General features: G+C 39.8%; 1 protein-coding gene across 1 annotated transcript; it reads left to right on the forward strand.

Annotated features, from left to right (window-relative positions):
- The first annotated feature begins 8259 nt into the window (after positions 1-8259).
- On the forward strand, positions 8260-23730 carry ccdc138 (coiled-coil domain containing 138). Its single transcript, XM_080478995.1, has 15 exons — positions 8260-8449; positions 8569-8608; positions 9085-9196; positions 9280-9347; positions 10161-10324; positions 10550-10687; positions 11192-11311; positions 11807-11884; positions 12036-12161; positions 12955-13104; positions 13263-13379; positions 15135-15336; positions 17525-17698; positions 20008-20146; positions 22234-23730. Exons 1-15 carry the CDS (start codon positions 8369-8371, stop codon positions 22358-22360), a joined length of 1836 nt encoding a protein of 611 aa, XP_080335121.1. The 5' UTR covers positions 8260-8368; the 3' UTR covers positions 22361-23730.
- The last annotated feature ends 1113 nt before the right edge of the window (positions 23731-24843 follow it).

The following is a 24843-nucleotide window of genomic DNA, read 5'->3' on the forward strand; positions in this document are numbered from 1 at the left end:
TACAATGATACAACCCAGAATGATATGGTATGATGGGATGCAACACGATGTTTCTCCACACAATACTGCATAAAACAAGACAATACGATACAACACAACACAATGTGATACAAATATGATACAATATGTCACAAAATGACAGACTTCATTGTGCCCGTGAGGAATTCTCTATGATTTTAACTATGCCTAGCTTTACAATCAGGTCTAAAATGCATAATTGGGGCAAAATTGGAAACAACACTGTCTTTCTGCCTCTAGAGGTGACTGTTATCTACTATATACGCACGTATAAAGAGTCAACTTTGTGTCTATTTATTGACCTGAAAAATCGGAATGAATGGCATTCCAGATGAAAGCTGTAACATGACTCTTCTTGATTTTTCGGACAGGCAAGATTACTCGGCAGACATATTTGTAATCAATCTCATGCATGCCATCCCTCTGAGTGAAGGGTTTCCTCTATATTCCTTTGACTGGCTCAGTCACTCGTCTTTTCCGCCCAGCCTCTCCTGTCTTGCGACACCACGCCTCTCTCTGTCGCGCCTGCTGCCAGCTCTTGATTCAGCTGTCCAATGAGTCTGGTTTCAGCAGCTGAAGAGTCCCTCCTGTGTATGAGTGTGTGTTCACAGATTGATACATAAGTCATAGAAACCGACTCAGCCTCTACATTTGTCTGCAGGAAGTCTAAAGTGGGGCCGCAGTTGTGGGGAGAGTATCCGCTTGTTTCACAAGTGCTTCGCCGCATGAGGGTCATCACCTGTTTTACATCATTATATGTAATTTCACATTGCCTTAGTAAACCGAACTCGCCAATGAAAATTTGATTTAATCTTCAACTTCCATTTTTATGACGCTAGGGGAAATGGATCATGGCGAGCACTTCTTACGGTTGAGATTAACAGCCTTACTATTACTAAAACCCTAAACAGGCCAGTTTTAAAACCTTTAAAGATTTAAATATCATCTCATCCAAAGAAATAAAAAGGATGATTTCAGTAGCATCCTCACGGCAAGGATCAGTATTTATCATCTACAATGTTTGATGTAGTGCCACGCCACTAGCCAGAGGGTTACATTAGTTATGTATTTACCCTTGGTTATATAAGACGCTGCTTGGTTTGACTGATAGTGCTACTGCCAGGAAGGTCACCCACTCGACTTTGTTATCTGAGCTTTGCAATGCGCTCAGACACAGACCGAGGAGGTAGTCAGAGGCATCGCGTGAATATTTTAGGATGTTTGTTGCGAGTTTGCAGTTTGTGAATCAGCATGTTGCTCATACGAGATCCAACATTTTAGTCTCCAAAACTTGACCGCTGGTTATGAAACATTTGAGCCGTGGCACACAAAGGAGCAGTCTAGCGTCAAATAAATATTCCCTCCAGGAAAAAAAACGTGCATGTCAGGAAAAGATAATTCACGCTACACTCCAAAAAAAAATCAACTAAGCCATTGTTTAGTTTACATATCAGAAATATGTTTAATTAGCAGAAGGACATTGAGATTCTCTTTGCTAAATGGTTCATTCTAATACGTGCTGTTCAGATAACATCATTTAAAGGGATTCAATCTGCTTAATCTGAAAAGATGGAAATGTAAAGCATGATAAAAATCAAATGAACACAACAAATAATTTTTCGGAGTGTTTATCATTACAAGTGAAAGTGTCCAGTATTAAGAGGGAATTCTTACTTAACAATGAGCTGGTTTGTCTTATGAGACCGGCTGAGTGTGAATGTGCTGGTGTTAATGACAAATACAGACATAATGTAATAATGACGACTGCTCTAGTTAGTTAAATACTCCTCAGACACTCAGCCACACCCACTCTAAATATCTGACAATTCAAAATAAAAATAAAAATCCCAGACCCTTAATATTTTAGGAGAGCATCAGTTTAGAAAAATGGTGAAGGTGTATGGGCGTATAGGTGGATGTGTTATAGAAAGGATCATCGTGTGTGGCCATGCACATACTTGCGATCCACAAAGCAGCATGTGGGTCAGCTGCTGGTGGTGTCAGCTCTATTTTTAGATTTCCCGTTTGAACTTAGTTGTTCGGGCCCTTCCCCCCCGAAAAAGGTCCCTGGACTGAAGACTGAACCTGTGTACTTCAATGAAAAAAAAATAAACAAAAATAATAATAGCAATCTGACAGCATTCACTGACAGGCTTTAAGGAGGAATCCAGAAGCTTAAAAATCAAAGTGAAATGTCATAAGAAACAAGTTTTGACTTGTTAATTTACCAAACAAATTAGTCTCTGCTGCATCGCTTCGGAAACAGTAACAGTTTACGAATGAGATGTGCTCCGTGCTGCTTCTCATTTCAGAAACCCCCTGAAACGTAATACCACAAAAAACATGCTGTTAACAAACAGAAGAGTATAATTGGACTGACGCATCCAGCGGGTTGGTGTTGTGACAAATGAAATGTTATGTTTCACTTTTCATCATATTTAAATTGGACACTGTGGTAAATCACTGAAGATGAATAGGAGGCGCCAAACGCCTTAAGCATTCAATTACAAAGGTGCTAACCACATTTCTCCCCGTTTCACCTTCCTCACTTTGCCCTTCAAAATCACTTAGCGTGACTATTTGGTCACGTATTTTAAAGGATGAGCTCTGAATAACAATAATGTGGTACAGTATAGAACAGTCTTTAAAGTTAGGTATAAAAAGAGGACATCTCAACCTCTTTAGGAAGAACTAAAATCAAGTATTTAATAATTTAATGATATGCATGTGCTTGTCTTTTATTTAGCTGATGTGAACCAATGCTATTTATCATCTGTGATACATTTTATATGCATATTTATCACGTTGGAGGTTAAACCCAGACGGCTTGAATGATGGTGGGATTATTTTGGAAGTTAATGTTTGTTGGCAGCCTTTAATTGCCTTTGATTTGCAGCTGATAATGATATTGCCCAGAAGATAAATTTTAATGAGTTTTATGATACTCCCACCTTTCCTCTAGCACTGCAAGCCAGCCAGAGTTTATATCTTATTAAGTGATGTACACTACATTAAAATTTATCCGATATGTTGGGCACGAGCTGTAGAGACCTTGTGGTTTGCAGCGTACGAGCCAGCGATGTGGGGATTTTCCAGATTTGAGTAACCTGGATGAAAGGTTTTTTTTATTTTTTTTTAAATGTTTCAAAAACTTACGAGTGCTGAAAGAAAGAAAAGCCAATATTACAATTATTTGATGTTTTGACTTCCAAAGGTATTTCAGCTATCATCACAATCAGGTAGAAACTTCTGATAAACTAATAAACATTGACATGCTGATTTTGTCACTGTGGGCCTTTGCTTGCTGATGGGACCATTTAGCTCGAGTTTAGTTATCTTGTTTCTGATTTTGAGAATTGAAAGACCGCTTATTCAAGTTTGGTCTCTGGTTCCAACAAGCATGAGTGTAGTATTCAAGAGCATTCTTGGTCTTGAGACCACATATTGAAAGGCTTGGTCTTGACTCGGTCTGGTGATCTTAACTACTTCATTACTTAACTGCTGCACTGTCACTGGAGTTGTTTTTAATCTCACTGTACCTGTACATGTGACAATAAAAGGCATTCTATTCTATTCTATTCTATTCTACTTGCACCTCCATCTTTAACTTTAAGGAGTCATGAAACCCCTAAAACTCTCCTGGCCCCTACAGGTCTGAGTAAGTCGCAATGTTAAAAAAACCCATTTAATATTATTTTTAACTTTGTCATCACTAAACATTAGTCCTGTCATCTGGACTGCATAACTTCCCACCCAGTTGCACTCATAGACCAAATTTATTGTGGGGGGTTTTCAGACATGATGGCAAATAATCTGATATGTGCATGATGTGACTTGACTTGTGTTATTTACTGAAATGACACCAGCAGGCATGCAGGTGATTTCCCGATAGGAGCACATCATCAGCGCCGGACAGAAAGTGATGTACTTGCGTGTTGCCTAGCAACCAGGGACTCAATTCCCCCCCCCCCCCCCCCCCCCCCGACCCACAGCCCAGAAAAGACCACCTAAATTAGCACCCTGATCTCTGTACGGCTGGGGAAATAGTCATCGCGTAGACACAGGCACATGCACGCACCAAGTCTTAGAATATCAACAGCACATAGCAGCCAAACCCTACTCAGCCATGTCATGCTATTATTTTAGAGATAGGATGCGATCTAATGAAAAGTTATGGGTTAAGCTGATAAATTTGCAAACACTTCACACGTTGGGATCATTGTCCATGCTACAACGCCATGAGGAGCTGCTTTTGGTCAAAAGAAACTACGTTATCTCGACATCCTTTTTTCTTTTTAAAGAGCAAACTGATATTATCAGGTGCTATAGTGAATGAAGCCAAATTAAAAGAAGGACTGATTTATGAGTTGTTTATACAATTAATTATCATGGTGTATTTCCTTGCCGGCATGTGCTTTGTAAATAGATCTTTTAGAAAAGTAAATTAAGAGGAATGAACGTCACTGACAACAAAACACAGTTAAAAAGTGACTATGACATGGGAGTTATAGAGAAGAGTGTTTTATACTTTTTTAGCAACAGTACTTTCACTTGAAATTGAGTAAACTTCAAGCGATGTGAGATTAGTTGTGCCTAAGTGCAAACTTTCAGCGATCTTTTCATCTGTGCTATTTTGTTTTGTTGTGACTTTTTTAGTGTCTGTAGGTGAGGAGGGGTCAGCTGGTTTCATCATTCATGAGCCCAGAATGCTTGTTGCCCAGCAACCGACCAAACACACATACACACATGCCAAAGAGTTGAGAGGCTGCACAGCAGTGGTGGACGAGACAGAGTAAGGGAAGTGTGTGTGTGTGCGTGCGTGCGTGTGTGTGTGTGTGTGTGTGTGCGTGTGTGTGTGTGTGTGTGTGTGCGCGCACGCGTGTGTGTGTGTGTGTGTGTGTGTGTGTGTGTGTGTGTGTGTGTGTGTGTGTGTGTGTGTGTGTGTGTGTGTGTGTGTGTATTTGTGATTACATGCAAGTGGGCAACACAGACACCAGAACATCTTTACAGACACGATTTACGGGGAAACTTGTTCCAGGTTTATTTTGGGTCTGGGTCTATCTGGAAGGTGATACCATATCAAAAGCCGGCTGCAGCACAATGTGCCTAAAATAGAGACTTAAAATCAATCCATGCCGAGTCATCCTCGATGGACTGGCTACTTCCTACTTTAATCAGACTCCATTTGTTTCAGACTGCCGTCTGTAAAAAGATGACAACTCAATGTGGAGGGTGTATACTTGTAAGAGCAACCTCTCAATAGTAACACAACCCAAAAGTATTTCTCAGACATGTTAATATTATTTGCGACGACTATGTGCGAACTGTAAAACCTCTGATTTGATCAGGATACGTTAGAAAAAGCACAAATAAACACTGTCTTGTCTGGGAAAGTTTTTGGTCACTGTATATTTGACGTGATCCGATTCTAACCATATCCATAATGTGGCACAGGAGTTATATTCAGTTCGTCAGGACTGATGAAGCCTTAGAAATGTCAAGTGAGAGGTCTCCACAGCCCATTTACCTTCATGATGCTAATTTACATCCACCCAGTCATCCGTCCATCTTTTATGTTCTTTTTCCTATTGAGGGTCACGAGGCCATGGAGCCGATCCCAGCTGTCCATGGGCAGACAGGATACACCCTACACAGACAGAGGGATAGTCAAAAACACACATTAATACCTGCAGGTAATAGAGAGGAACTAGTGGGATCTGAGAGTGTGGGTGAACCCTGTCACACGCACAGGGAGAACATGCAAACTTCATACCCAAAGGCTCAATCTTGGAACTTTCAGTCCCACAACGAGCCATATTGGATTAAATCTTGCTAAAGCTGATATACACGATCTACATACAGTTTTACACCATTTTCTTTGGTTAGTTAGTCCACAGGCAGTGTATGCCGAGCAGCAAGCACATATAATTTGTTGTATCACTGAGCTGTGTCAGCATTTATGAGTCGAATATTTAAAAAAAATGTTATCTTGAATTTTTAGGAGAAAAAAAAAAAAGTGCTCCGGCAGCAGGCGAATCAGGTGTTCAAGTTACTTTTACAGCTGCTCTTAATAGCAACAGGGTGAAAGGACAAGCTCGGCCATATTTAGTACGGGTCCAATCAGTTGGAGACGTGACTCATCAAGTGTGTGTTCCTTTCAGTCTGAGTGCTTCAGAACTGTGTGCCAAAGTAATATTCAGGAAAAGGACAATATGAGAGAGGCTCAGAGACAACTCTCTGCATGACAACAGCAGCGATTACAGATTAATTGTGATTACATTTGCAGGGATGAGCAGTCAATAGGGAAAAAGAAACAACAAGATCTCAGTGCACCGTGCTCCTATTCAACTTCCTCTGCAGGTACCAACCTGTTGGCCCATAAGCATCTAAACTCCATTATCTTTAAAGAAACTCAATTTGAAATATACCCAAATATACAGCCTGGAGTCGGATAAGAATTCTTTCATTGGGAAAATCAGCAATCGCTTCGAATTAGGACTGTTATCAACACCGATGTTACCATCTCATATGAAATATGCCGTTTGTCATGTAACATCAATGTCCAGGATCCAGGTGACCGATTACCCAATTAGAGTTCTAAAACAACACAAATTCTTTGTCTATCTTCTTTGATCATATCAAACTCAATCTGTACAGGAGTCATAAACAGTGTATTTGTATCACTGATGCCACACGAGTCTTGGTGTGTTTATCTGAAAAACACATGAAGACTCACATGGCATCAATGAAAAACCTTTTCATAATCTTCTCATTTGTCTAAGAGGCGTACAGGTTTCACACCTCACTTATTGTTGATTTAACATCATTGATTTAACATATTAATAGATGAAGAAGCAGGCAAACGTATACTTTATTTTCAATCAATTCATCTCTCCCTCATAAGAGTCCCTCACCTCTCTCCATATCGTTAGTAAAACTTGCTTTGACAATATAATATGAAACTTTACTCTTGTGAAAAAAATGCTCATCTTGAAAGATTACATTTTATTTATTGTGCTGCACAGAGGAGAAGAGAAGAGAAGAGAAGAGAAGAGAAGAGAAGAGAAGAGAAGAGAAGAGAAGCGACGCATTACAGTGCTTAAATGTTGATGAACTTTTATAACTCCAACGTCCTCAGATAGATAGATTTAGTTCATGTGCATATTGCGTGGCTTTTTTCTGCCCTCTTGTGGTCACAACACGTAAAGTCCATTGAATTGTAAAGTCTTTAAAAATGATGCATACTCCCCACTTCCTCTTCACTCAAACATAAAGCTCGTTGTGTTTAATTTTCAATATATTGGTGCATGTTCTTTTTTTTTTCTTGTTGTTGTTGTTGTTCAAGCATATCAAACCATAAACTGACCAAACATATTTTCTTAGGGGATTTTATGTAATCAAAGGAGGCGTGTCTGTAGTTTGAATAAGCTTTGGATACTCTTATCTAAATGTGACAGTGGTACAAAAAAAAATCTAGCAAAATTGAGTGATATTCACCTCATCTTTTTCTGAAGATTATCTTCAGTGATATGAAAAATAAAATATTTGGGGAGGCAGTTTTCACTTGCTTGAAGAGACTTAAACCTAAAAAAAAATGTAAGGTAATTGAAAAAAAGTTATATCAGAAACTACGTGTATAGAATTGGATTTTACTTTTGTCTCATTGTCCCTTGGAAAACTTCCCGAAGGTTTGTGTAAAAGAGATACATACCTTTTCAGGATAATTATGGATGCGAGAAAAAATGTTTCTCATAAGATATAAATGTAATTATATTATATTATCATTAAAGGGGTTTATATGTTGATATGTATATGTATGTGTGTTTATGCAGTATTTCGATATATGTGCGTTGATGTGCGTATGCACACGTATTCACATGTCTGAAATGACTTAATGAAAACAAATCTGACTTTTGCACCACAACAGTAAAAAGAGAAAGGAGATGAATACAGAGAAAAATGGGATTAGTGATTCTTAAGACCTGAATATTTTAGACTTTGAGTCATCTATCTGTGCATTATTCTGCTTGATGATACCTGTACTATTGTACTATTTGTATTATAATTACAGGGACACTAAAATGTTCTCTCGTGATGTATGTGGTTCGAAAATAAAAAAAAATACCCCAAAATATCTCAAGTAGCTAACTAGATTTTTTTTTTTTTTTTTTGAAAGAGTCTTGGCTGGGCGGTATTAGGAAGCCACGACCTTTTATTTTGAAAACGTTAACCGGATGTTGTGTATACATGACGCTTTATGATGCCGGAGTTAGCTTCAGGTGCAGAAACCTTAAACAACTGTTGCATGGTTTGTTTTTAACCGTTGTTGCTGTTGTTGTTTTTAGTCGATATGAACTCGCCGTTCAAGGACGCAGATTTAAATGAAGCGGCGGAGAAGCTGAAGCAGAAATATTCTGAGAAGAGGAGACAGGTTTGAGTTTACCGACGTCATGAAGTAGCGCTAAATTCAGTTTGAGAACATGTCATTCCCTCCCTCTCGCAATGTTCAAGTTAAAAGAACTTGAAAGTTTTATTATTCTTGCCTTGCAGTTTCTTTCCTCGGATGACCTCTCATCAGGAACCAGTGATGGTGAGTGGACTTCACATCTTCCATAAGTCATATTGAAAAAAACAAAACAAAAAAAGCATATTATTGAGACTTTTTTCTAGGATCAGCTGTGTCAGCTTGCATCTCAAAGATATTACCATATAAAAGCCATATTGCATTTGTTGATGTGAGAAAATAAACTCATATCCTGGTTTGACTTATTCAATTTCCTTGCAACTCATGCAGTAAGCTTCACTCCATGATCTCCCTTTTGGACAGTTTTTTTTAATGGTCTCCAGTTCCAAACAATCCTCACAAACAACTTCCAGACACTAGTTAATAGGATAAAATAATTAAAAGTCGAAGAACGTATTTAAAGCTTTTATTATAAATGAATAAATACTTGAGTCATACATAGATAATAAGAAGGAATACACATGTGATAAGAGAAGATTTTATATATTGACTGACATAAATAAAACAACGATTAACATTTCTCCACTTTTATTTTCCAACAGCAGCACAGAGACTGACGCTGGCGCACACAGACAAACATCACAGCAAAAACTTGAATTGCTCCAGTGAAGCTTTGCGGGAGCTTTTTAAAGCGATCAGCATTCATCCCGACCGGTAAGTCCAGTATGCATCATCTGTCGTACTGTGTCAGTGAGGAGTATTATGTCCTCATGTGTTGTACTCCTTCCCTTTGGCAGCTCTGAGGACCTGCGTGGCAATTCTCCTACAGTTCTTCATGACTCTCAGATGCTGTTTACAGAAACAGGTGTGTGTGTGTGTGTGTGTTAGTAGTGTTTGTCTTCAATTTGACAATTATTTTATAAGTATATTTGATAGTGTGTTTAAGATATCTGATATAGTATTTATAGTGCCGTACAGTACAGAGAAAGTCCCTTCTCAAATTCTTATTTTCTTCACACAAATGCTTTACGATCGTCAGACAAATTTTAATATGGGCCGAAGATAACCAAAGTGAACACAAAATGCCGTTTTGAAAATGACGATTTTCATATTTTAAGTGAAAATTTCTGTCCAAACCTGCCTGGCCCAATGTGAAAGAGTCATGCACGACCTAAAAAAGGCAGTTAGTGCTCGAAAACCCCTTGAGTGTAAAATTTAAACGATTCTGCAAGCGAGAGGTTATCAAAATATCTCCACAGAGGTGTGAAAGACTCATTACCAGTTATTGAAAACGCTTGAGTTCACTTGTTTCTGCTGAGGACGGCCCAACTAGTTATTAGGTTTAAGGGGCAATTACTTTTTCACACAAGGCCAGGGAGCTTAGTAGATATACAAACATAATTTGAAAATGCCATTTTGACTTGGGTTGTCTTTGTCTGACATTGACATTTGCTTGATGATCTGAAAAATAAAAAGTGGGAGGAATCTGCAAATACTAAGAATTTGAGAGGGGTGCAAATACTTATTTTTTTTACTGCACAGTATTCATTTGTTTATGTTTTGATTTGATCACGGTTGCTATCTTGTACTGGACTCTCCTGATAAACACATGGCAATATCAACAGGCTTCCTTTTAAAATGAAAGTGAAAACACCCCCCCCCCCATCTGTTTGTGCAGATGTGACTTTGCCTTCCTGTCTGGATCTTAGTCCTGGTTCAGTAGAAACTGAGCGAGAGCAAATGTTGCGGAGGTCTCACCACCTCCCTGATGCCTGTGGCTCCTCTTCCTTTGGACTGACACAGGTTTACCAAGAGATGGCAACCATATATGAACAGCTCAAGGTGAGAAAGACGAGGATGAGAGAGAGGCAAAAAGAGTGAACAAATATAGACCAACGTGCACATTATTGGTTCTTCTCATTAGAGGAGGTCCACAAAATCTGTGAGTTATGCACCAACCCAAATTAATAGACTGTATTATCAGATCAGAGTATTTGCACTAGCCTTCTGCCAGATGTTCACGGGAGTGATGGCAGTTCACCGTATGTCTTGCGTGTGCGCAAACAGGCAGAGCGGCAAAGTCAGCAGCAGTGGGAGAGAGAGCTGCACCAGCGAGAGAGGAGGCTGAAGCAACAAGAGGAGGCTCTGGGGAGGCTGGATGGCCTGGAGCAGATGGTCCACGCTCGCATTGTGGCCATGGAAGAGGTCAGACACGCACACGCACACACACACACACACACACACACAGACACACACACACACACACACACACACACACACACACACACACACACACACACACACACACACACACACACACACACACACACACACACACACACACACACACACACACACACACACACACACACACACACCATGGAGTCTGTAAACACAAGGGATGCGTAACGTATTTCTTTAACGTCTCATCCTGCCATGCTACTAAACGATCTACTCACGTCTGTTCAAATGTGTCAAACAAGACCTTTAAAGCTTCAATTTTCAGCCGATGATGCCGTTTAAATTCAATTGTTTAGCAAATTAAATTGAACCGATGCGATTGGAAAGGCAGGCCCCGTGCTGAACAGGCCGACAGCACACTTGAGGGCACGACTGGCAAACTTGATTCTGCCTAATGTGATGCTGAACAGTGTTGATGTGGAGGCGTTGCCGACGTGATTGCCCTCTTCATTACGTCTGTCCCGACAGAAGCACCGGCGAGAAGTGAGCCAGCTGCAGGACCTTCTGCGGGAGAAGAACAGAGAGAACAAGAGGCTCAAATCCAGCTTTGACACCATTAAAGAACTGAATGACAACATGAAGACAGAGGTTATGCACGTTCTAATTCCTATTATCCATCAATCTGAACGGAATGAGCCGAGTGAGTTTAAAACTTTCAGGTTTGACGACTTTAGTTTCATTTGTGAAGCTGCGCCAACTGCTTCTTCTTCCCTTTACTCATTCCCCTCAGTATTAGTATACGAGCTTTTGAAAAGCTACCCAGAATGAAGAGCATTACTCTTAATTCTGTTTGTTCGCTCTGACATGAGGAGAGCAGCAGAGCACAGAACAGCTTTTATCTCGTTCCAAAAGAGGGTGCTACAGCCTCACCCTCCTGTACGCGGGATTGAGCGGCGCAGCAGTTGAACGTTTCGTCCTCACTTGTTTTGTTGGTTCAAGAGTCTGCCGAGTTTGAGCTCCTGCTGAAAAGGATCTCCTGTGGCTTCAAAAGCCTAACCCAGAGGCAGATTTATGCTTGAAATCAACAATCTGATGTTATTGTCACTGAGCAGCTTGACATGCATCCGCCTTTTCAATCGACAGCTGAGTAAGATCAGTGAACAGAAAAAGACGCTGGCGAGTCAGTCCAAGAGGGTGCAGGCCCGACTTGAGAACCTGCAGGTAACGACACATTTCTCAGTACACAGCTGGTTATTCTTTCATTTTATTATATGATAAGAGACGGATACCTTTCAAATAGGTTTGAAATTTACTTTACCAGACATTAGATGCTTAAGCTGTTTGTCTAAAGTGTGAGTCTGTGTCACTTCAGAGGAAGTACGAGCACAGCAGAGCCTCCAAAGATCTTCAGGAGGGGATTCTTACGGGCTCACAGTCCAGTAAACAAGACAAAAAGGAGAAAACTGCTGCTGGTGCTGGTAGAAGACATGGAGAGAAGGTACTTCCAATATCCATCTGTGTGTTTGTCTTACAGGTTTGTTAAATGTCCTTTTAATCAGTTGGATATGTGACTTTGCTGCATTCGAGAGTTATTTAGTTTATGAGTTAGACATTCACACAACAGCGGCAAGACAGTCATTCTGCTGAACAACACCACAATTCGTACCTTCGTTTTGTTGCCATTGCTTGTATTGATGTAGATCAGTGATGGCAAATTTGATCATTTAGTGTGCGTGTACATTTCTATCTCAAGGATATATGAGAACAGTTTGCAGTGAAGAACCATTTATCTGGAACTTCTAATTAAAATACATGCATTTGTTGGTTGTTTTTTTTTTTTTCATTGTGATATCAATTCCAACCTTGTACAAATATCATTAAATCAACATTCTCCCATCACCACCTCTTGAAACGTACTGATTGGCCTCACACAATGAACACATTTCACTCGCTTGCCTTTGCCTGGATGATCACCCTCGGCTGAAAACAGTCACAATACTCATTTTAAGGATATTTATTTTGTGGTTGTCAAGTATGAGACCACAATCCTTAATTTGGTGGCTGCTCCTTTTCACAACCCCAGGAAATGGCCGCTCATGTAAATATGCAGTTTTTTAAAGATAACTCTTACAAGTCTCCTGGGACTCTGCCTTGGACTGAATTTGTGAGATTAACATTAGATGACAAAGTCTAGCGAGCAAACAAACGTGAGCGTGGTAACTTTAATACAGCCCGCAGCAGATCACTACTGCAACAATCTAAACGTTTTGCTTCTTAACTTTGGTCTTTAGAGCAACTTAAATCCTTCACCAAAGCTCCTGATGCTCTTACTGGACTGGGTTCTTGACGTTCAGACGCTCTCGTCGGTGGCAGGAAATGAAATGGAAGGCGTAGTCCAGTGTTTGCCTCCGGAGGCTCGACTCAGTGAGCGATGTGTCAAGGTACGTTGTTCAGTGTAGCGTCAGTTCGCGTTTCAATACAACTTTGTGGCATCAAAACCACCCAAAAAAATCAACCAATGACTAGTTAAGCTTCACAATGGAGTAATAATAATAACTGATGATGAATTTATAGCTGTAAAACACATTTGTTTCCTCAGGTGCTTCCCTTATTGGCTGATCAGCTTCATCACACTCCATCGTCTGAACCTGACCTTCTCCTCAACCTCCTTCGACTCACTTACGGGGCTTTAAGACACTTGGACAACAGCTCACAGGTAAATAAACGTTGCCTTTTAGAAGCACTGAAAATATAATCTGAAAAATAATATCAAAGCCCTTGTGGCATTTTGCACAGTGTCACCTAAAATAATGGTTTATTTTTCACTGCATCAGACACGGACTTGTTTAACTTTTGGGAAAAAATTCCTTTTAGTTTGATGGACGTTTCTTTAGAAGATATAAATCTAGCTTTCCATGCTGTCTGAATGACAGACACTACAGAAAGACGGACACATTTACATAATATTTATGTGATCTGTTCTTGTTATGAATCTCCCATATGGCGTCCAGAGGGAGCATCAATCAAAAAAAGTTGCTGATTTGTTCCTGAATGTATGGGCTTTGGAAATGTAGACTTTTCAGTATATGTATTTTTCTGTCTCAATATAAAAACACGGAGATGTGAAATGACTTCCCGGACCTAGATTCATGCGATTCTCTGGTCTTCTTTATTATTCATGTCCAAGCTTACAAAAGAAGAGTCTTGTTCCAGCATCTGCCGGGTCACTTTCACTTCCTGCACCACAGTGTCGCCTCACAAGTACACATCCACTTCAGACAGGGGGGGGGGGGGGTATCCACTTTATCGCTACATCTCCTCCCCGCAGCGTGGCAGGCTTTAATGTTTGGAGGTCCTGTCGAGTTCCATCTTGTGTTCAGATGAGAAGCTTGCTTTTTTCTTTTCTTTTTTTCTTCCCCCAAGTCCCCCTGCCTCTCTGTGTGTCTCTGACAAAGTGTACGCATCAGGACAAGCTGTTCCTCTTTTTGTGGCTTTTGATAGGGATGTGTCCTTCACCAGTATTTGGCCATATGGCCACAAGCCCCCATTGATCGCGCTTTGAATTAGATGCTGTGAAATGCAGAAACTTCAGGTTGAAGAGGTGATGGGGTGCTGTTACACTTTTCTCAGAGCTCCCCTTTAGGCTTATTTTGTGTTTCAACTTTTTTATGATTATTGAAGTACAAAATTGTGCAATACAAATATGCAAAACAGCGAACAATAGAACATAGTACAATAGTGTGCACCAAAGAGATGTATATTCTGAAAGTATCCTTTTCTCTCAACCCCATCACCCAAACCGACCTCAGTTCTCTCAGTCAAGAACAAAAAACAGAAGCAAAAAAAAAAAAAAAAGAACATTAAAAATAAGTAAGAATAAAGTGAATTTAGGCTTATTTTGAAGTCCAGGTTTTAGTTTTTACGGTTACTTTCTGCTCCATGATTGTCCCCGTCATCGCAGCACGGGCTCGTCTCCAGCATTCTTACTTAGCCCCGTCTACTATTTTCAACCCACATCATCCATCTTCTAAGCTTGAGTCCCCATCAGCACTGTACTGCTGCGCAGACTTCAGGGAAAGGCCTCGTGCTCATGTGCTATCACATGTTCTCTCACAGTTGTAGCAGCTGTTCAGTTTATAGGATCAAAACCTAAGAGAGTTGGAGCATAAAGGGTGAGAAGAGAGACATTAGAGGGAGGGGAATGTAGATAAAAAAGGAATGTAATGAGGCTGAAACTTAGTTTTGAAACTTTATTTGAGAATATATCAATCTTGGACTGATTTATTGTCCCTATCGGTTATTTGGAAAGGTTGGAGGAGAAGCATCCTGGCTCCATGAGACTGTCCTTGTATTTCACACATTAGTGTTTGATGAAGACTACTCTGGTCATATCATTCTTATTTTATTGACAGTTGCATAAATAAAGTTACAAAGTGCACATGTAGTTAACATTCCTGTGTATTTTACACAGCATGTTGCACTCTCTGCCACTCTGCGACGGATCGGAGCGGAAACGTCGAAGCCTGGATCTCAGTGCGTCGTGCCGCAGTCCAAAGGTCCACATCTGCCCATTGAAACCTCTGGATCCTTGAGGAGTTGGCCCCTTTACCGGAGCCCTTGTCCTCACACACGTATTCTCTCTACCCTCATCATACTTCGCACCGTCACACAAGGTAATAATAAAAAACATGTGTAAGTACTGTTTTTTTTTCTTTCTTTCTTTTTTCTTTAACAAAATGCAAACAGACATTGAATTATGGACACCACCGGGTTGGCAGTGTTGCAGCATTGTGCTATACCACAATATTTAGAGACCTCAGCCCTATGATCTTTATTGCAATGGAAAAAATGATTCTTCATGTATTAATTTGACACAGATGAGCTTTAAAGGCCACATTCTCCACTTCATCCACAAAATAGCGATGTTGCAATGACATTAATGGACAAAAATTTGCACATGACTCCAAAAATTCATTGTGCCAACAATTTTTCAGCTTTGAAAAGATAAACACAAAGAAGCAGAAGTCATAAATGAAATATCCATCCATCAGTCTTCTATACGACATTATCCAATTCAGGGTGGCAGAGGGTCAGAGCCCATCTCATTTGACTGTTCATCCTGGACAGTTCAGCAGTCCAACACGGAGAGAATAACAACCACCCAGACTTACATGCAAACCTATGGGAAAGTTAATGTCACCCGTGGACTGTAGGAGAGAAACGGTATCTGGATGAAATATACTCACACTGGGAGACCATGCAAACTCCACACAGAGGTTCGCCACAAGAGTCTGGCTTCACAGCCAGTGACACAGACACTTTGAATTCTTAGTATTGTTTGTTGCAAATCTTTGAGAAGAACAAGAAACTGTTTGGCCTCCCCACACCGGAACTCTTGCTGCTCTGAAAAGCTTCAGCATGCGTATCCCGACGCATTCTTACGAAACTCTTCTCTAAAAATGACCTTCCATCTGCTTGTAATGCGGGAGCAGTGCTTTGGTATGTCTGCAAGGGCTATTTTCCATCAATGTGCTTACCAGGTTTACTTTCTCTCTTTCTCTGGATCGACACCAAACCAAATTGTTTTAATGGGGAGATACCCGCCCCAGAACACACTCATATCTGCAGGGTTTTTACACATAATAGTTCCCAATATGATGTAAAGGTATATAACATGTTTTTTCATCATATATCCAATATGACTCATCCAGTTCTGAGGGCTATTTGACAAACTCTTGCTCAATACTTCAGTTCAAAGTGAGAATTCACAGGGTGGATGAGTATTAGAGTGAAAACAAAGAGATTGCGTCAGAATAGCAGGCTGTATGGCATCGAGAGGAGACACCTGAACACGCCAGAGGAAGGCTGCCAAATGATGGAAGAAGATTAGAAACTATAAGTGATTTTGTATTGCTCCATGGTAATACGCCATTGAAATTCTCTGTACCTAACAGTTCAGGTATGAGAATTGGATTTCAAGTTGTGGGACATGCCAGAAGGCATGAGTGAACTTTAGGAGGGTTGCAGCAACGGGAAAATGAAACCCATTAAAATAACTGCAATCATCCAGTGAGTTAACTACAGGTATGATCAATTTGAATGTTCATGAGTTGACTCAGATGCCTCTGTGCCACAGTGTGTTAAGAGGTAATTAGTTTTTTGAAAGGAAACAGAATTAGCCTTGGTCAGAAAAACTAATTCAGACTTTCAGCAAACCAAATGAATCATCTGTGTTATATATACATAATGTGAAAGAAATCCCCCAACACACACACACACAAGGACTAAATATCAAGATGTGACTAGAGCTAAAGGCCTCTCCCTGAACATCTGAGGGCTCGAGATGGCTCCGATGATGAAAGCAAGCTTAAGAAATTGGGAAAAACTAAGATTTATAAACAATAAAAAAAGAAGATCATTTTGGTCTTTGTCAGCTGTTTTATATTTATGGTTGACTTTGTAGGTACACCAGCTTAATCAATAGCAAGGATCATGGTTCGACTTGTATCATACTTGAATCAGACAGTTCCTAATATTATAGATTAAAAATGATCCTGACTGGACTTGAAACCATATTAATTCCATTTCTAATCTTCATTTTGGAAGGATTTTTATGCTTGAAATGGTATTCAGGTATGAATTGATCATTCTTGACTAAAGGTTGTGGTGTTGGGGTCTTATCCTCTTACACTGTAAAAACTCATCGTCTATAAATAGTTTTTAATGTAAGAGTTGATTTGTTTTGTATGTTTCTACTCGGCACATTTTTGAACCATAATTTCTGAAGGGAATTGAAAGTAAAAATGAGTCCTTGACCATGCAGTGTGTCTGACGGTGTGCACATTTCTCTCTGGTGGGAAGCTGATGTTCTGGCCCTGGCTCTGGACAATCTCCGCACTGACCTGCTGTGTGAGGAGAGTCGAGGCCGGTACGTCCACTATGGAGGCGTCTCCTTGCTGCTGTCGCTGCTTCAGGCAAATCGTGTTGGACTGCACACGCCCGTAGACATCCTGGTACAGCTCACTCAACAGTCCCGTAAGTCTGCGAGCTTTTTGCTTTTTAAATTGTAGAATAGTTCCACTAATGGAGTCACTACTTACACAATACATATTTGCTATAACTTCACAGTAAATACATTCCTCTGGTCACTTGTGCTGGAAGTCAATGCCATCACAGCGTGTTTTAAAATCACATGGCTGAAGCCAACAGACCAGGAACTCCAAATTCCACGATCTATATAACATTTATTAATGTGGCGTTCAGCTTCTATTAAAGTAAAGTATCAGTACTACAGTCAGTGCCTATTAGACAATAATATCTGCATATCTCTTTGTTATCATATTTTGCTTACTGACTGTATAAGTGTATAAAAATAATGAGAAAAAAAATGGATGAAACAAATTAAGTGTGAAAAGAATCTGTTCTGTTTTAAGGGCTCACCAATACCCACATAGGCTTGGTCTCGAGATTGAGGTGTTTCTGTTGTTTGGAAGCTTCATGCAGCTCTGCTCAAGCTCATAGTAGTACTAGTACTTTATCATGAGTAGTGATAAAAGCCAGTTTAACAAAGTTAAAATGTGGAACAGTGGCCCAGTGCTTGACTTGAGTGTAAAATGTTTCCAAATCAGAGATAATCTGATATTGTGGACAGATAAAATGCAATGCTTTCAGTGCTCACCTTCCAAATAGCCAGACTTTGTTTATGTAGTCAAGCATCTTTAGAAATACAGGTTCAGTTTTATTGACTTGTCAAATCAGCAGAAATGATCATTGACAACTGAATCTTCATTTGATTTTAAAGTTAATATCACATCATAGGGATGGAGTATCGACACCAGGATATATTTGGAGTTTTGATAATTCTGTCCAGTGATCAGCTCATTCAGCTGTTGGAGCGCTGCACCATTATAACTCCCCTTCCTCAGTTTGCTCATTGGACGAGTTCACGTTGTATCAGTCAATTTGTAGATGTCACTTTGCCTGAAAAGGTGTTTGATTTGCTGCTTTGATTCAGATTCACAGCCTGTCGTGACTATCACTTTTTATTTTGATTGATATCATCTCCTGTATGTAAGGGCAAAACATTGGTTTGTCTGGGCAAATATTAATCTTAAGCCATGGCAATAAAAGGCTTGGACCTCCAACACCCCCTGGCTGTTTCATGGACATACACGGAACTGATGAGGGTGGAGATAATATCGCCATGGAGGGCCGATTTCACCAGGGTTATGAGCCTTATCACTGTGACTGCTGAGTGCGCGCACACAGCAGAACCACATGCCAGAGGCGACTGTGGCCTGAGCTGTGTGAGAGTGTGTCTGTGGAACTGTGAGCCCCCTAATCATTGTGTTTTACAAGCTGTAATGAGGAAGGATGGAGAAAGAGGTGAAGAAGAGGGGGGAAGAGGTTTACACCTGAAGGTTTCCAATAAAGCAAAACAAAGGTCTACTTGTGTGCAACACATGCACACACACACGCAGGACATCTGTGGTCAGACTACCACAGCTTGAAGGCTTGTATAAAGTTCAGTCATGTGCTCGACCAGTTACCCAGCACGTTTTGGGACGACTGCATTTATAGACAGACACAATCCTCGACACAACACGCCGTGTACATTCAATCTGAAAATCATGACTTTGTAATTTTCCCTTTTAACACACATTTTTGAGGTGGTAGCTCTTATTTTTATAACTTTTATAACTTTTTGACGCAACTAATAAATACAAATTTTATTGCATTTTTTTGCTATTAAACTACGTAAACTGCTGAATGACACGAAAACAAGTAATTTTTTTATAACTACTGTTTTTACTTCTCAATGTTGACTGTTCAGACTTTCCTTTATTTGTCTCTGAACATATTTCACCAGAGCAAAGGGCTGGCTGCATGCAAAATAATAAAACCCAATCAATACAATTGTACAACGACATACATAAAACACACATGAAATTGCATAGAACGTACAATATTACTCTTGGACAATATATCTGCACCTGCACATCGATGGAGTGTTAACGGTTCAATCTTTCTCTTTGTGTGTGTGTGTGATGGTTTAATAATGGAAAGTTCTTATGGAAAGGGATAAGAAACCTCATCTAAGTCCAAACATCACAGAGCCACTCGGATCAACACGTGTGTCCCTGCCTCTGTTACTTTGATCATGAATACATTCTAATGATTTATGCGTCAATACAAATTTCAGTTGAATCAAAATGAAAACAGCATGTCGGAACCAAGCAGATATTTCCTTCCCTTCTGAAGTGTTGATATGAAGAGAAATGTGCTGTTGATTATTGAAAAAGTTTTTTGATAATATCCTGCTGTCTTTGCTCTGCTATGTGCAGGCTACTTAAATCCCTTTCTTGAGGCGTGTAGCTGTGAGGAGTTTTTCAAAACGGCTTCTCAGATCCTTAAAAATGCCCGTCTGGAGTTCCCATCACTGGAGAAGTTCTCCATCCTTCTGCAGAAACTCTCCAGCATCAGGTAGACACACTTATATCTATTTAGTTTAGGTTTTATTGAATTAAATTATGTCGTTCAGAAGAACCTTAACAACATGCATGTTTGCTCAGACAAGTACAACGTTATGTATTTACACTTTACACTGATAAATATTCGCCTTTCAGCTTGAGTTCTTGCAGCACTTTGCCTGTCAGAGTAGTATTGCACCAATTATGGCCAAATATTTGACTTGTCATTTTGGCCTGTTTTGGATGAGTCTTTGATATTACGAAATCCACACTTTCTCATTTCACATGTATTAATCCATAGCTGAAACTCTGAACATTACGGCAGCATCAATTCACGTCACAACTCTCTGTAAAAGATTAAAAAAATTAAAAAAATTCATGTTTTAGTGAAATTGTATCACAAAAGTAGTGCATTCATGAAACAGAAGTGGTGATTTAAGGTCAAACTATGTATCGAAACCAAACCTAATGAAAGCTAATAGACGGTGACGCTCTTAACTCAGAGGCAACTTCCCTCTGAGAACATCATCATGTGTGAAGCCTCACTGTACCCATGAAGATACCTATTTCCTGTCATCTTCATCTCATCATGCCAAAATGGGATCAGACACCTGTAGTGATTTTAACCACCTTGTTAGAGATCGCCATGTTGAAAGTACTGAAAGATTTGATATTAGACAGTTGGACATGTGCATTAAAAATATTTTAAAAAGCATAAATTAAGCTATCTTGTAAATACTGAAGAGTATTAGGGCCACTGAAGGAAAAAAAAAAAATTGGAGGCTAAAAAAAGAAATCACTTAATTCTGACTATATCACTGCTTATGGACATGTGACTTTACACAGGAATTCCTTGATTGATAAGAAGACATTTAAATAAGCAGCCCGCGATCCGTGTCTTTGTCCTTCGTACTCGATGAACTTCCGCGACGGAACAACGCTGCAGGCTGCACCGTCTCTTCTAGTCCTGATAATGATAACTGACTGTGTTCATGAGCTAAATTCTGTTCTGAAACATCTTTTCACCACTTCATTAAACTGCCTCCGATGCATTTTGTAGAAGCAGTCACACCCGCTGGCATGTGGATGGACGGACTTTGTAAAAAATCTTTTCTTTCCACCGTGAAAAAAAAAAAATCTCGACTTTCATTTTCGACTTTTTCTGAAGTACCTACATGAAGGTTGTTGTTTTTTTTTTCCTCAGTGGCTCTAATACTCTTCCGTATGTAAAAGTTGAAATACATCCTGAAAAGTTTCTTCCAAAGTTGAGTATTCCTAACGTTTTGTGAGTAGTGTACAAAAAAACAAGTAAATATAATTGCAGAGGAGAGGATAAAAACAGCTTTTGAAAAGCCTTCTGGTGTCAGACTGTCAGTGTGTGTTATTCCTGAAAGCCTCGAGCATGGAGCAGGTGCCTGTCATTGTTAATGATGACATCTGTTTTTCTATTTTCTTAACCATGCCAGAAGATTCAAATCGCTGTCTTTATTGAAAAATACAAGCAACATCCAAACATCCTCCAACATCACCTACACCTACACCTACTCCCCGATGTAACTGATGTTTTAATTTATAAGCAGCTTGAGTAGTTTGCTCATTAGGAAGCGATAACAACCTCATGGAGCGGCCTGCTCTTTTCTCCCACAAGAAAAAGATGCCAGGCAGCACATTGTTTATGTTTGTTGCATCCTGAAGGCCAGCGGCATTAGAATGTGGCACCTTAGAAAATACAATAATTAGCTGCACATGCCCAACACCCCATTTTTACTGTAACGTCTTGATATTTACACCACAGTTGTTCAGGTAAGTTCACTGTTTAGACGCTTTTTAGAATCTTTTCTATCCGTCCAGCTCTTTATTAATCTGTGGCCACCGTTGTATGAAAAGACATAATGGTATAGCCTAATATGATGAAATGATAATGCAAAATAAAATATAAATGATCATATCATATCAAAGCAGAATATTTTCTAGTTCTAAATGTTGCATGCATTTTCTTTTCGTCTGTATCATGTACATAGTTGAAAAGGACAACATTTGAAGTTGTGTTTTCTGGGATATCTTCTGGTGGTTTTGATGCATTCGTCTTATTTTATCTAGGAAGAACCGTCACCTGTTTGAGCTCTCCTCACTCCGCCTGCAGATACAAGAGCTGCATCACAAAACCAACCCCACACACACCTTCCTCTGCCTCAACCTCAGATCCATCCTCCTCAACCTTAAATAACACCACATCGCGGCGGATTTAAAGTCTCCAATTAAAGCCCCAGCACCTGCATTAGAAGCGACATGCCTTCTTCTCCCTGCTGGAAATTGCTGCTTTCACTTTGAATGTGGAAACAAACCGTGATCACTCACCGTACGTAAGATATCGGTTAGGCAGCAGCCTTTTCCTGCTCTACCTCAGATAACGTCTGCTCGTGCACAATCTCCATTAATAACACTGTGATATGTTTCAGAAGTGTTCCTTTAATGCTCAGTATCATTTGTACTAGCTGGTCTGAATGTCTGTGTCTTTTTAAAAAGTGTGTGTTCTCGCCAAGCGAGGCTGTGACTGTGAAACTTTTTAATTGCAATAAACAAAAACAAGTACATTAAGCTTCGATGGATGGCATAAGAGTTGCTGACGTCCATGTGTTTTGTATAAACATGTCTCATTTATTCGTTCCAGAGTTGGGGTGGGTGGCTCGGAGTAATGGTCTCAGTATGGGATACATCGGCGTTGAGTGATGGAAAATGTACTTGTTGAAAACCACTTGAAACACACTTGGCTGCCCTGAACGTCAACGTTTCTGTACTTAAGGCAACAGCATCAGGATTCCTGAATTAACTGCTTATTTAATGAAATGCAAAGATTTGTTGACGTCAGGTTTGAGGATTGTTTCGCCGGATGGAAGATTCGTACGTTCGTATGTCGATTAATGGAATGTCTACGGTAAAATATAGGATAACACAGGTTCTGCACACTGGTTGTTTATGTGAGGCCCTTAGCTGAATTACAGGGTGCCGCATGATCGTGTAATTTGATATTCTCACCTCGCAAGAAAGTTGTGGGCTTAAATCCTGCCCGAGCATTCTGTGTGGAGTTTGCATGTTTACCCTGTCCATCCGTGGGTTTACTCACTGTACTCCCGTTTCCTCCCACAGGCCAAATACATTCATGCACAGTTAATTGGCGACCCCCATATTCTCATCGGTGTAAATGTGTGTGATTGTTCGTCCATGGTTTAACCAATCCGAACTAACCATGACTGAGCTCAGACTGACTCCTTTCTGCAACCGTGTGAACTACATAATGCGGTATAGATAATGGGTAATACAGGGAATCTAGCTTTCCATATCTCTTACATCGTGTATGAGGCTATCTGTAGGTGTATTCATGTATTGTAAGGCTATTTAAGGCTATCTCTTAGAGGTAAACACACACCGGCAGTCACTGGTTCCATTAATGGTGATGAAAAGGAGAGAGTTGATGCTGCACTTTCATTAGTTGATTTTGATATGAGAACGCACATTTTAAACGGCGAATTCAAGCAACCCTCCAGTATAAAGATATTGTAAAGTAAATACCTGCCACAATAAAGGTTTGTTTGTTTTATCTGGGATCTCACTTAATCACTTAACTTTACAATAATCATTGTGGTATTTCAGTCAAAGATAAGAAACTGGAAAGACTGTTACCTTGGAAGTTTGAATAATTGATGCATCCCTTAAATAAAGATGATCAACTCAGTGAATTCCCTTTTGAGGGTTTTGTGGGAATTATTTTGCTTTGTACAGAACAACTTATAAGACTGAGGAATGACTTTGCAACAGAGCTCTTTTAATAAGGAAAGCTATTACCTCTAAACCGCCTCTGTGGTTATATGTAGCAGGCACCAGAGCACGGGCACGAACAATGTTAAGGCTTCAGTAAATATACACAATTACTGGAAAACAGTTTAGTTTTAGAGCTCTTTAAAATATATTGTAAATAGGCAGTATAATTTTATTCCCGTCTTGGTTGAACTAAATTGTGAGAGCCGGGTTATAGGACCACAAAGAAGAAATCCAAGTCCTGTCCCTTCAGTGTTACTGAGTTCAACTGAGTTTCTACCTATCAGAACGGGAGTTGATTGGTTTAGGAGGGGAACCAGAAATGCATGATATACGTACATTTTTCTTTTTTCTTTCAGAACTATGAACTTGTGGAAGACCATATCAGTAACATGCAGATTAATAGATTCTTATGATTAGCTGATGTAAATAATTAATTCAACAATGTGACCAAAAAAAAGTTCAAATCTTAGATTTTAAGACATACTGAGGTGATATTTTTACACCTTGCAGGGCATCATATCCAGATCCCTGTTCAACAGTCCCTTTGTCCCTTTTCTCTCAATCAGACCGCTTGTTTTCTTCAATATATGAAGCAATCAACAAAACACTAGAAACCTTTGACTGTGATCTAGTTCATTTAAAGAGAAAAATCACAAGTAGTCTATAATCAATTATCAATGCTTGCTGTGTTCGACTGCCCCAGTCAGACATCTGATGGACGTGTTTATGCTTTATAGCATCTATTTCTGTGTCGCCTTTTTCATGACTACACTCTGTAGTAAATGTAAACGCGCACTGTCAGAATATACACATTTTCAGAGTGCAGCCACTAAAAAGATTTCTAACCTTTTTAAGATTGTTATGCGTTTTAGCAGGTCCCCCTTCAACATG

Source organism: Lipophrys pholis, assembly GCF_963383615.2.
Source record: "Lipophrys pholis genome assembly, chromosome: 13".
NCBI lineage: Eukaryota > Metazoa > Chordata > Actinopteri > Blenniiformes > Blenniidae > Lipophrys > Lipophrys pholis.